A 14,078-nucleotide genomic window follows, 5' to 3' on the forward strand; every position below is an offset into this window, starting at 1 on the left:
TAAAATTAGTTACTTACTCTCTTAATGCTCATATTACTGCAGATAATAGACTGTTTTTGTCTCATAAAGTCCAGAGGGGCTTTAAGACTTTAGCAGTGTGATCATATCTGTCAGTGTATTTTGTAAAGTAGATGGACGGACTATGCGGGGTCACACAGGAGGTCACTATTTGGCAGCTCCTTTTAAGGCAAACACCCAGCCTTGTCTCGGGACACAGAGGGGTACCAACAATCCCTTGGAGAGTTTGATTTGCAGCGCACACCTTCACAGAATCAACGAGGGCGATGACCAACCGTTAAACACCGCCCTCCCTGGCTACTCCGTGCTACAAAACGCGCTGACCTGGCAGGATGGGGGGGGGGGCGAAGTGACGTAATCTGGGAAGCAGTTGGTTTCCAGCCAGGGATCAGCCTGCTGTTACTTATGTAGTCATCTTGGAAGTTGTCCCGCTGTCGAGACCTTTTCTTTCTGTGACTTCAACAACAACAACAGTTGAGCAACTTTCTACGACTTTTTTAGGTTAAACATCGCAGAGACAAAATGTCTTTCGTCCCGGGACAGCCGGTGACTGCTGTTGTGGTAAGTTCGGGAGTGGGGCTGGGTCCATTCAACGTTAACGTTACTCTATTGTTCGGCTTCTGGTCCGACGTTAACGGAAAACCGCATCAGGACCTAACTCTGAATTAACTCATGTTAGCTAGGCTTAACGCGCTCACTAACGCTAGCTGGCTTTATAACTGTAACATTACTTTATTTGTCTAGTTAGCTGAAGTGCTACACAACAAAGCTAGCCGTCATCTCCGTGGTCAAACTAGCCGTTAAATTGGAGTGTACCCGTATTCTGACCCTTACGGTAAATGCACTGAAAGCGAGTGGACAGTGTTACAGACTTTATCCTGACAGCTTTCACACTTTCCAAAGAAAAGTATCGCAGTGATAAAGTTTTACTTGAAATAGAGGCTTAGAAATCTTAACGCTAGCAGGCATTATGCAATACATTTTATCAGATTGCGTCGGCTTTGTCTCGACAGGTCACTTCTCTTACAGATGGGCGTCAACGTCGGTGTGATTCAGTCTTCCTGGTTGATTTACGTGAAGTGCAAACAAACTACATGAAGTGCAGGTTTTTGCGGTGCCTTCAAGTGATGCACGAATACTCACAACTAGAAATAGATCTTTATGATAATTCAGCCAAATAAGTCGTAAATATGACAGGGATAGCAGGAATTTTTCTAGGTCAGAGTTGTTAAAATGTCATGTGAGGAGTGGGGAGCAGGTAAGAGTTCAGGAAGCATGCAGGTAGCTTTTTACTCTTTGTGTGTCTTGGTGTGGCACCCAAATTATTATAACAGGGACTTTGAAGTTTGTATTTTATGGGTGTTTAAACTTTATAGCCACGTTGGCAAGAACTTGGATAAACAAAAATGGATGCAGCACTTTCTGAAAGTTTGGTAAAACTGAGTCAGTCTTTATAAATTTTAGTGATTTTAGAACCGGCCGCCAAAGGGTCCAATCCGGCCCACTAGATGGCAAGAGGTGCCAGGTTTCAGGAACACGTCAGACAATCTGTTGCCTACTTCATGATTCTGCTTCAGAGGCTTTCCCACCCTGACCAGAGTACAGCTCTCTGATATAACAATGAATACTTACTGTGGTCATGTTTAAAGATATTGAATATTGTGCAAAATATTGTCAAATTAGCAGCTTTAGCTCAAGAGAATCTGTATCAGAAATGTGTAGATACATGCACATGTAATGACAGTGAGAAGTAGACTGACTGAATGTGGAAAAACTGAGACATACTGTTGAAATTGCACTTATTTTTCTAAAAACATCTCAGGCTGTTTGTCTGTTTTATTATACCCCTATTAATGCTGTACTTAAAGGCTGTAGGCATTTTAACAGTGGCCCCTCTCAGTCCTCTTGTTTCTTTTATACAAGTAGCACCCTATCTATATTCTGATGATTTGTTTGGGTGAGAGAATGATATAACGTCCACCACTCAGGCTGATAAACCTATTTTTACCAGGAGAGAGAAATGTGTTGTAGTGCCGGCAAGTCCCGACTGACTCAGTATTAACAAAGTTCCAGACTTCCTCTGACTTCATTGTATCAGCCACACCACTCAGTGAATGTCTGGTTATTCATCACCACGCACACAGGCAGCCTTTGTGCTGAGGAGTGCTGTGAGGAGTGCTACTGTCAGACTCATCCATCCATCTGGTTTGTAAGCCTGCAGCTGCTTGTCAGTGTCAATGGCAGGGCTAAGCTAATAAAGTCTCTGTTCCAGTGTGGACTTAAGTCACTGGGGAACAGCCTCCGAAACATGAAATATGAATGAGCGTGCATGCACATGTTAAATTAACACAAAAAGTTAAGTTAATTTTGCAGTTCTGGTTTAAGAGAGTTACCCAGAGTCACACTTCCCTGAAAAACATGTTATTTTTGTGCTTTTGAGACAAATAATTTGAGTTTGGGAGTGTTGGTTTTATGCCACTATCCACTGTTTTCCTGATCAGCAACTTGTCAGTATAAGATGTTATAAACTAATATTAAATGCATTTTGTGTGTCGGGGTTTTTGAATTAACTGAGTAATGCCTGATGAAGATGGATCTGATTTTCTTTTGTGTGTGCGTGTTCTCAAACAGCAACGAATTGAGATCAACAAATTGCGGCAGGGGGATAATTTGATCCTGGGCTTCAGCATCGGAGGAGGGATAGACCAGGACCCTGGACAGAACCCCTTCTCTGAGGACAAGACTGACAAAGTAAGTCTATATTTGTGTGTGTACATCAGCTCTTTACCTACTATAACTGCATGTAGTACATGGTACAACCAGGGCTGTACCATCGACAAAATTACTATTTCTGTAGCTATCGAGACATCGCTAAAAGTGTAATTCTCAATGATTTTGGATTTGCTATCCATAGTTGGGGAATCAAAAATGCAATAGTGCCATCTGTAAAAATAGTAACACAAATGATAAGTAGTGAAATGCTGCCCAGTCCTACAGACAACATAAAGTACAGATAATAATGAGACAGCAGTCGAGGTGACTCCATGATGTGACTCTTCAGGTTTTCCCCAGGATTTCAGGGGAACTCAAAGCTACCAATCAATTTATAGCATAGCAACATAGCTCCCTACCTGACTTTTCCCCTGTTCCTTAACAGGTCTCTGTCCTGTTGAAGCACAGTGGTGTTGGAGCAGCACTCTAGTGAGCTCTAAATGAGCGACATGTCTGAACACATTACCTGTAGCCTCAGGTGGGAACAAACCAGACTCCTATAGCTGATGTCATGGAAAGGAATACACAAAAGGCCCATTTCCACTGAAGAAGTTCCTGGTACTATTTGGGGGGCAGGAACTACTATAGGAACGTCCTCTCGCTCGGCCCTCTCAACCGCCGTGTCTCCACTGAGAGAGCGGAGTACGAGGAAGGTTCCTGTAAAGTTACGGGCTCTGGATGTTACGTAATCGTTCCGCGACCGTTTTGACCGGGGCGACGTAGGGACGCCCTTAGCCGATAGCAGTGTCTGTAATAACTCACTAAATGGCCCGTGAAAATTTTTTTTCCAGCGGATGTCTTAGTTACAACATGATGGAGATAACTGGAGTAGTTTCATGTTGTATCCGACAACGGGAGGCTTTTAACAGATGATGTCCTGATGTTAGCTTTGCTGCTGCTGTTAGCTGATGCTTTCTAGACATCGTGACTTCCCATAACTGAATAAATACCACACATATCAACACAAAACTGCTTTGCTAGCTCAATCATGTTGTAACTAAGATATCTGCTGGAAAAAATATTTTTTTCACGGGCCATTTATTGAGTTTTTTTAAGATGGCGGCGGAAGCTATATGAACGAGCTAACCCTCGTCTGCTGAGTTTTAAAAATGCCGGCTATTTTGTTGCTTTCTGTTGTTGTCACATCCCTCCTTGAGTATATCCAATCAGCACCAAGTAATCCCCAAGCCCCAGCCAGGAGTCTTTCGGGGCCGTTCTGAGTACCTACCCCGAGGCAGGGACTTGTTTAGCCCCTGTAAAAGTTCCGGAACTCTGTCCTTCGGGGGTGGTTCCTGCGGTGGAGACACGCACCAATGGCCCCGGCCCTGTAAAATTACCCCGAAGTTCCTGTGGTGGAAACGGGCCTAAAGATGTGTCGTACCTGCTGACTATATGTATGTGCAGTGTGAGCTTTATACAGTGAGAGAGAAATGTACCACAGATACCGTGTAAGAGAGGAATAATAACTCTAGATATCAGCCTCTACCTTTTGACCTTTTAAGCTTTCCTTTAGATATTCCTGATGTGTTTATGAGCATTATTGAAATGCTCCTACAGAGCTGTGCGGATGCCCTTATCTCATCTATACTGCTTAACAGGTATACTTAAAGGAACAATAGGCTTCTGTCTTGTTTTCTTTAACTCCCAGCGCTGATAACTAAATATTAGTATCAATCAATCAATCAGTCACTTTATTTATATAGCATTTTCTTACAAACAGAATGCAACACAGAGTGCTTCACACAATAAAAACAAGGCAGGATAAAAACTCAAAATAGAAAACAATTTTTAATCAGTCAGGAAATAAGTAAATAAGTAAGTAACTAAATAGAAGAATGTGCCAGCTAGAAAAACAGATTAATAAAATAAATAAATAGATAAATACACAATATTGATAAATACAAAAAAGACATTAAGTTCAATTAAAAGCCAGGCTGAAAAGGTAGGTCTTGAGTTTGCTTTTAAAAACATAAACACTCTCTGTGGCCCTCAGGTCTTCAGGCAGGCAAAAAAGCAAATCTGATAAGTAGGTAGGGCCATTAAGAAATTTATAAACCAATAAAAGGATCTTAAAATCAATCCTGAGGCACACAAGAAGCCAATGCAGAGACATTGAAACTGTTGTAATTTAGTTGATCAATTGTCTAAGTCAGGCCTCAAGCAAAAAAGCCAACAAAAATTTTGGTTCCAGTTTTTCAAATGTGAGTATTTGCTGCTTTTCTCTTTTTATTTTATTATTGTACATTGAAGAAAAAAACTGTACAAATTGATAAATCAAGGACTCGAAGTAATGGTTAGTTGCACTCCTAGTTCTGGAGTTATTGTAGGTTTATGTGCTGGATATTAGAAGCCACTTGTAAAACTTGGATCATAAATCGGCATTAGACTCATGTTTTTTACATGTTTAACATGTTTTAATGGCATCTTGTCATTGTCATATTTTGCTTCTTTGTAATTAAATGTGTTTTAGGGCTGCACTCAACTAAGAATTTTCCTAGTCGAGCAATAGTCGTCATTCAGGGCCATTAGTCAACTAGTCACCTGCATGTTTATTATATTAATTTAAGTATTGAATTATATATTTTGGGCGGGGCAACACAAATCTTTTCCAGATGCTGTTTATAAGTGTGTAGACCTATCGTCTGAGGGACAGATGTAAAACTCTGGGTAACCCTGCACTAACATAATCAACTTTTCCATATTTGTCAGACTGAATACTTACAGAAGAAGGGAAAGATATCTGTCGGCTGTGATTGGTTTATAACATGACTCCTGTCTGACTGCTGTAGCCTCTTCCTGTGTTTGTCATTTCAAATTAAATTCCCACACGGTCCTGTCATAGGTTTTGATTTATTCTGACAAGGTGCAGTGCCTAATAGAGTTTCCCTTTTTTTTTTTTTTCCTGCAACTAACGACCAATGAAATCTTGCTGACTAATGACCTTTCTGGTCGACTAACGTTTGGTCGACCATTAGGCGGCAGCCCTAATATGTTTGTGATAGTTAGACGTTACGTAAAAAAAAGGATTGAAATAAAGAAAACTTAATAAAAATAAAACAATGTGTTACTTTCCCAGTGTTGATAATATTGAGGATTTCCCCAGACACATATTCAGGTGGTTCTGGCAATTAACTTAGCCCAGTTACGCTACCAGTTGAGTTCAATAGAATTAATAAAGAGATATACTATTAACAGTGAAAGAAAAATAATCCAATAGGTCATGATTCGACCAGTCAGACTGTATAATAGCACAGTTTCTTTTATGTGTTGTTTATTTTTGTTGAATGTTTTATATTTTTGAGGTGCCATTTCCTGTATTAGTTTGAGGTTTTCAGATTGTCTGTATCTCACACAGCTATGCTCATATGAAATAATAAATGTGTTTGTGTTGTCCGAAGGGCATCTATGTGACCAGGATAACACCCAAAGGACCAGCAGACGTGGCAGGCCTGAGGATGGGAGACAAAATAATGCAGGTGAGCAGTGAAACCGAGTTTCGGTGACGATCCACCAGATGGCACCATGTGTACACTACAGAGTCAGATCGGAGCTGTGCATCAGGAGCAGTGCTCACCTTGTTCCACTGTTTATCAACTTGAATTAGAGAAAATGGCCACAGCTACTCTGACACAAATCCCTTCTCTTCTTCCAAGGTGAACGGCTGGGACATGACCATGGTGACCCACGACCAGGCCCGTAAAAGACTAACAAAGAAGAAAGAGGATGTGGTGCGGCTACTGGTAACCAGAAAGTCGTTGGAGGATGCCGTCAAACACTCAAAGGGCAGTTACCCCAGACAGAGTTGTAATGACACTACTTACAGCCACAAAGTAATGCAGTAGCCAAGGACCCGACACTACTATATGCTGACACCCCCACAAATTCAGATGATGGTGTGACCATGGCCTTATGTTAATGCAAAAATATCACACATAGGTGACGTATGAGTCTGAGTCTGCAGCTCAGTCTGAACAGTCACTGGACAATGAGAGGGTGATCTTTCTTTCCACACACACTCAAACTCATCTCATATTATCGGCTTTATTTTCTCTTTATCTTTGTAGCATATTCTTCTGAGATGAACCTGGTGAAACTGATTTTCAGTAATGAGTCTTTAGATCCACTTTTGGCTTTCGAACTTTTTCATAAAGAGAAGTGCTCCAGAACTCGCGTGATCACATGATTTTTGCCCATGTTTAAAATGTTGCTGTATGAACAGAATTGCTTTGGTTAAAACAGATGAACAGTTGTGCAGATAATCATAATTGTTACTAAAGTTACTGTTCGCTTGTTTTGATTTTTGAACGACAGCGAGTTGAATTTAGTTTTTGAAGACCTTTCGTAAAGCAATACTTCCATATCTTTCTACTACACATCAGTTTTAAAGGTCCAGTGTGTAGAATTTAGAGGGATGTATCGGCAGAAATGAAATATAATAAAATAAGCATATTTTCTTAGTATGTAATCGCCTGAAAATAACAATTTTTGTGTTTTCGTTACCGTAGAATGAGCTGTTTATATCTACATTGGGAGTGTCCTCAACCACAATGTTAGCCATGTTGCAACACCATGTTTCTACAGTAGCCCAGAATGGACAAACACTGGCTCTAGAAACTGCTGTATTCAGTGTTTAAACCTTTTTAAATCACCAGGTCCATTTGTTTTGGCAAGAAGAAGACCTCTGTGGATAATTCGGCTTGCGGTAAAAACCTCCTGAACGTTAGCAGCCGTCTGCGACATGCCGGACAGCATTGACGAAACACTGTTTTGTATTGTGAGACTTTTTTATTCTGTTTTTACCGGTTTAATAACCTGGTTAGTTTGTTTCGGAGAGGAAGAGACCTCTGTGGATAATTTGTCTCCCAGTTAAAGCCTCCTGAACAATAAACACCAAACAAATTCTAACTGGGAGCAGTTTCAGCTGGTTGCAATCTGCAGTCGTCACTGCGAGATAACACTAAATCCTTCTACATCTTACACACTAGTTATTTCAATCCATTTTAGCAGTGTGTTCTTGATTCATCCCCACTTTGGAGATATTTGCCAAATATCCACAATCCAAGCTTGAGTTTTTTTACAAGTTTTTTGGGAGCAATCATAGTCTTTGATCCTTTTGTCTACAGCTGACCAAAGTTAGTCTTGATGGTTTGGATACATCAAGAATGTTCATTGGTGTTCATTGTATCATTAATGATCAGCGTTTCAATGTTTTGCTTTCATTCCCGTCAAGATGCAGCATCCAAAGCCAAAGTAAAGCCAAGACGCTGTAAAGTGATCAAAACAGCAGTGTTTGTAGTCATTTTCTTTTTTATAATGGTACAGTCTACAGTAAAAAGTCTGTACAACAAAGCATATACCTGTATGCACAGTGTTTTCATGCATACTCATGTCTTTACACCAGTTAATCTTTGTGTTTTATTTATCTTACTTTTTGTTGATATCCATCACGTGTGGGAAAGTAACATCTTCTCTCTTTCTGTGTCTGCTAAAGTAACAAGCAGGTTCAAAATTTTGTGTCATACAAACAACACTCCACTAGCTGGACCTACTTTTGGAAAACACCTATTATTTTTCAATATTTTCTCTATTAAATCACCGTCTATCGGGTTCAGCAAGTGAAAGTTGATCATTTGTTATTTTGATAGAAGTAAACCCACTAGTTTCACACTGGAGTCAGCCACATCCAGAAAACTGTCTCAAGCTGTATATTGTTGTTTATTGTCAATGACCAAAAGTCCAAGTTGAAACTATAAACCTGAACCAAGCAGGAGTGATTGTTTTTTTTATGTGCACAGCAGCCTTAAATGAACACTTAGTACCACTACATTTAATGATACCTATTTGTTTCCGTTTCCTGCAACACAACAATGATTTACTGCCTCTGATACACTACGTGCTGCAATAAAATTGCAGATGACTGATCTAATACTAATCATAAACAATGTTTTGGCTTTGATTTCTTACAGTACTGAAAAAAAAAGAATAATACAGTACTAATCTTATGTCCTTGAGTGATCTTTTGACTCTTTTTTTGTTATGCTAGTGGTTTATACAATAATATGTTTTGTATGTGTTTAATACAACCATTTGATTTGTTTGATATTAATAACCTTATCTAATAATCAAGTGTGTGAAATGAAAGTTTTTATTCCAAAATGAAATCCCCCTCCAAAAAGCTGGTATAATGCAATAGTAAGTCAACATTATGCTGATGACACTTAATTTTAAAGGTGCAGTCTGCATAAAAGATGCTTCATAATGTGTCCTGGCGAGTTGAAATATTAAATTGGTGGAGTCAGTTTAACACTTTTGCAATAAACCATTTTGGAATGAAACCCTTAGATACATTTATGCACTGTTTCCTAACCTTTTAGGCTGAATTGATATCTACTTATTAGCTCTTATCACAGATTATGGCCTCAGTATTCACATAAATTATGGAAAGTGTAGTCAATTTTTTTTCTTCTCAGACCATGGCATTTAAAAATTGATGTATGTTAGTCTGGGGAAAGACAGTTGATTGTTGAGTGTCATTCCCTGGTGGTTTGGGTCCAGCTACCAACCCAAATCATCGGTAAAGCCCCGTTTCCACCAAACACTTTCGGTATGGTACCTTTGGAACCAAAAGTAACCCTTCAGACGTGGTACCTAGACCCTAGCGTTTCCACCGCAAACAGTACTCTTAAATATGGGCGGGGTTGTTGTCACTTAATGCTCATGCAGCACTCGCTGTATTTCCTGGCTCCTCAACTGTGATCAAGAAGTCTGCACCTTGTTTATCGTCCACAGAATGAGGCTGCACGCCGACATTGTCAGAACATAATAAAAAAAGGCTGCAGTGAGTTTCTCTCAATGGGATATTTAAAAATAGCTGGTTTGTGCATATCGTCCTTCTAAGGCAAGCTCAGGAGATTAGTGTTGCCGGAGCTCACAGGAGCGAGGCTCCACAATGCTTTTTTTTTTCCTGCAAGTGAGGATTAGAATATATGCAGTTCACATTATACAGTCAAAATTAATGTATATTTTTAAACACTTGACGATCCACTCATGACTAAAAGTCTGTGGTACCCAAGAATGAAAATAAAAACTAAAGTAAGGTCAAAGTTGTCACAGTGAAATTTAAGGTGTACTGATGGATTCATGTCGTCAACTCGTGCATTGAGTAACATTACAAGTTAACGTTCCACCTTAAATGTCGCCGGCAGTCGGCCCAGTGAATTAAATTATTTTTTCTCAGTCTACAGCTGCTGCAAGAGGCAGCAAAACATCCTCTCATTTTATAGTTAACTTATGTATGTAAAACTCTCCACGGTATGAACAGTGGTGACATGAGCCTCAAAACCAGCCACAACTCAGCCCTGAGCAGAGTGACTGTCCTCTATTGAACAGTCAACAGACTGCAGTGTTCACAGCTCCACCTTTTAGTACCACATCTGTGTGCTAGGTACCGCAACAGAGGGGTGACCAAAAATTTGGACAGCACAGAACGGTTCCATTGGTACCATCCACAACTTTTCACAGTGGAAACGGAAAAGAAGCGTACTGAACTAAACTGTACTGTACTGCTCGGTCAGAACGGGGCTTAAAGGATTTTTAAAGGCCAAACAAGGTGAAAGTTTCTAGTATTTCACGGGAAACAAGCAAACATTTGAGAAAAGCTGGGGAAAAAACAGAAGTTAAGGGTTTTTTTGACATTCATTTATCATCATAGGACTCGTGGGGTTTCCTGATCCCCATTTTGGGAACACTTGCTTTACAGAATTTCCACACAGTGGTCCAATTACAAATGAGTGTAATGTAAGACAAATCACCTTTAGTATTTCCTGTATGAATCATGTCAGATTTTGTACACTGCCTGCGGAGCACAAAGGTTTTGCATTTGATTGTATACTTTTACTATATGAATGTTTCTCATATATAAAGCGACTGAAAATGAAACATGCCTCTCTACCTTTTATTGATAAAGCACCAATGTAATCCCGTCTGATATAACAATCTATTTTTCACCCCCACCTCCTCTGCACGCTGCAAAGCCTTACAGACCCTTCAAATAGCTTCATGTCGTCAGTTATAAAGTAATCAGCTGACATTTCAAAGCAAAGAATCTATTCCCTGACCTTTCTGTGTTTACCAAGGCATTTTGATACAGAGAGCTTTCTCTACTTTCATCTCTTAAATATGTGAGCCTGGAACCAATCACTCGCCTTTGAACTGAGGACTCGGGAGATAAATGCTCCATGGTGCAGCAAAATTAGGAAAAAACTATTCCCGGAAAGCAACTTAGTTTTAAAAAACTTGTGAGAAAAAAAGCTTGGGCTTGATTTTGGCTTATAGTCCTCCGTTTTCTCTCCTAACCAACTGCAGTTAGAACTTAAAGAACAAGCAAATTAAATACATGTGCAGGTGTCAAACGGACCCACTTGCCATCCCCTGTATTTCATCATTGATTTAACAAAGGCAGCTGCAGGTTGTAACTGTTCGTCATTAGCTTCTTGATGACAGGCTGTATAAAATGCAATGCGTTACCCAAATCTGTTTTCTGAGGGCCAAACGAAGCCCAGCTGAATTTGCTGTGTAATGTTTTTTTAAGTCTCAAAATAACACCTGGTCTGTGTCACATCATGGGAGAGGGTCGATTTAGGGCAACGCTGAGCTAATATCCCCCTTTGAGAAATAATTGATGAGCAAACCGTGTGTGTGTGTGTGTGTGTGTGTGTGTGCGCCTATTATTTTGTTCCAGGGACAGAGGGAAGCATGCTCCATTCCACTTGCCCGAGCATCATAATACTATTACACCATGTTATGAGACAATAAAGTGGTTGCACAAACGTCTCAGCCGGCGCTTACCAATACCACAACATGAGCACATTGCATGTTGCTAGGTAACTAATGGGCAGCTATATAAGTGGGAGCAATGACCACCTAACTTCATTACAGGAGGTACTGTGTGCTATAATTTATTCAGCGTTTAAGAATTATGGTTACTCTTCATAATGGTGTTGCCATGGTGCTCAAACTCACTTAATTGATTTGTTTGACCTGAATCTATTTTAAATACACTCAGTGTGTTAATTTGCACACCTTTCAAATGATTTATAAACTCACAACAACAAAAAATTAACATGAAACTAAATGAAATAGTCAATATGTTGTATCGGAAGAATGCAATTTCTGCGCGCTAAAAGACAACACAGAGATAAACGTTCCTCCCCTGCAGGCGGGTGAATAATTACACTATCTAACAGTGGATCATACATGATCCTTGCCTCCCACGTTATGGCAGCATAATTGTGTTGCCATGGCGATGCAATCTGCTCCTATCACTTTGGTCCTACACCAGATTGTAACCAGAGGGAAGCCCACAGCCTCAGATTTCATCTGCATGTAAGGTGCAATAAACGGCTTCATGGATGTCTGCAGTGAGTGTACGGGCATGCAGAGGATTTTTGTTCTGTTATTAAAATGAAGAGAAATGGAATACTGTTAATTTTCACACAGAACTTTTATTTTCCAAAGATATCAAGTATGTTTGGCTAAATTTGGAAACACTACAGCTTCAGTCCTCCTGGACCTTCGTCAAGAGTGTCCAACACCATTATTTAAAACATTGAGCTTAAATAGAAAGTTTTTTTTCCTATATTTTTCTTGCTCCATTGTTCTTTCGTTTGTGGGATATGTGACATATGGTGCACAGGCTGTTGTCAATTATTGAGAAACACACCCACAGCTGATTAATTCCCTCACACCTGTGCACGCCTGTGAAATGGGTGGAGCAGTTTCTATTTAAGCTCAGTGTTGGAAATAATGGTGCTGAACACTCTTGACAAAGGTCCAGGAGGACTGAAATGTTAGTGTTACTAATGAATTATGAAGCTGAACAAGAGCAGTGTGTGGGATTTTCTGTTCAAAGACTCGGGTGATATTTCCCAATGCACCTGCATCTGAGACAGTTGGATGTGCGAGTACCCTTCTTCAAACTGAATTTGGAATAAAATGAAGATTTGAAATATGTCCATGTCATTTAGCTGTAAAAAATACATCATATTTCAAGTGAAGGTTTCACAAAGCAAAGTGTTGGCATCAAACAACTGCAATGAAGGTGACTAAACCATCTCAACACACAGCCTCACATGTATCACACAATCTTTTTTTTTAGCACATAGAGTTGCCTAATTTTCCTGGAGTTGTAGATTTCAAAAAATTTCTGAGCACTTTAGGGTCCTCTTGTCCATCATGGCATCATTGTGTGTTTCTGCAAAACACAGTTATGTTACATTTGTAGGTTTCATATGTTGAAACTTTACATTTTTTTTACATTTCAATTTCCTATTTAACGCCGTGATAAAGCTGTGGTTAATGTGTAGTTTGGTTTAAGGCACAAGAACCACTTGGTTAGGATTAGGAAAAGATTATGTCGATGCTTGAAGATTTACTTTGCAGGATTTTCCTGGAAAACAATGTATAGACTTATACAAAAGAAATCCCTCTCAACCACCTATGACCACATATGAACTACTGAAAGGGTGTTGTGGTGTATTTATCTCTGCCCTCTGTCTGTATTTACTTATTGTCTTCTCATTTTCTGTGTTCAGGACATTTATGGTTGTGTACCCCTACAGCGTTTAGGTGAAGTCTGAGTTTCATAAAAAAGTAGCAACCAGGTGCCAAACCGTAGGCAGCAGGCAGCCAAGAGAGAGCGCCAAAAAAACCACAAATATAGCGAGGCAAAATATATAAACATATAAAATGTACAAAGTTCAGTAGCTGTTGTGGAACTTTCAATCTTTTTGCATGGTCTTCCTCGCCAACTGGAATTCAACAAGTTGTCTCTTAGGCCAATAAACACTCACCGGCCACTTCATTAGGTACACCTTGCTAGTACCAGGTTGGACCCATTTTGCCCTCAGAACAGCCTTTATTCTTTGTGTCAAAGACTCAACAAGGTGCTGGAAACATTCCTCAGAGATTTTGGTCCATATTGACATGATAGCATCACACAGTTGCTGCAGATTTGTCAGCTGCACATCCATGATGTGAATCTCCCGTTCCACCACATCCCAAAGGTGCTCTATTGGACTGAGATCTGGTGACTGTGGAGGCCATTGGAGTACAGTGAACTCATTGTCATGTTCAAGAAACCAGTTTGAGACGATTTGAGCTTTGTGACATGGTGCGTTATCCTGCTGGAAGTAGCCATCAGAAGATGGGTACACTGTGGTCATAAAGGGATGGACACGGTCAGCAACAATACTCAGGTAGGCTGTGGTGTTTAAACCATGCTCAGTTGG

At 40.0% G+C, this 14,078-nt stretch overlaps 1 protein-coding gene across 1 annotated transcript; it reads left to right on the forward strand.

The window, feature by feature from the left end:
- Nucleotides 1-373: 373 nt before the first annotated feature.
- tax1bp3 (Tax1 (human T-cell leukemia virus type I) binding protein 3) lies at nt 374-10,728 on the forward strand. The gene is made up of 4 exons (XM_033622748.2): nt 374-579; nt 2,650-2,769; nt 6,189-6,266; nt 6,444-10,728. The coding sequence occupies exons 1-4, from the start codon at nt 541-543 to the stop codon at nt 6,630-6,632; spliced, it is 426 nt and encodes a 141-aa protein (XP_033478639.1). The 5' UTR covers nt 374-540; the 3' UTR covers nt 6,633-10,728.
- The last annotated feature ends 3,350 nt before the right edge of the window (nt 10,729-14,078 follow it).

This window comes from Epinephelus lanceolatus, chromosome 6, assembly GCF_041903045.1.
Source record: "Epinephelus lanceolatus isolate andai-2023 chromosome 6, ASM4190304v1, whole genome shotgun sequence".
Lineage (NCBI taxonomy): Eukaryota > Metazoa > Chordata > Actinopteri > Perciformes > Serranidae > Epinephelus > Epinephelus lanceolatus.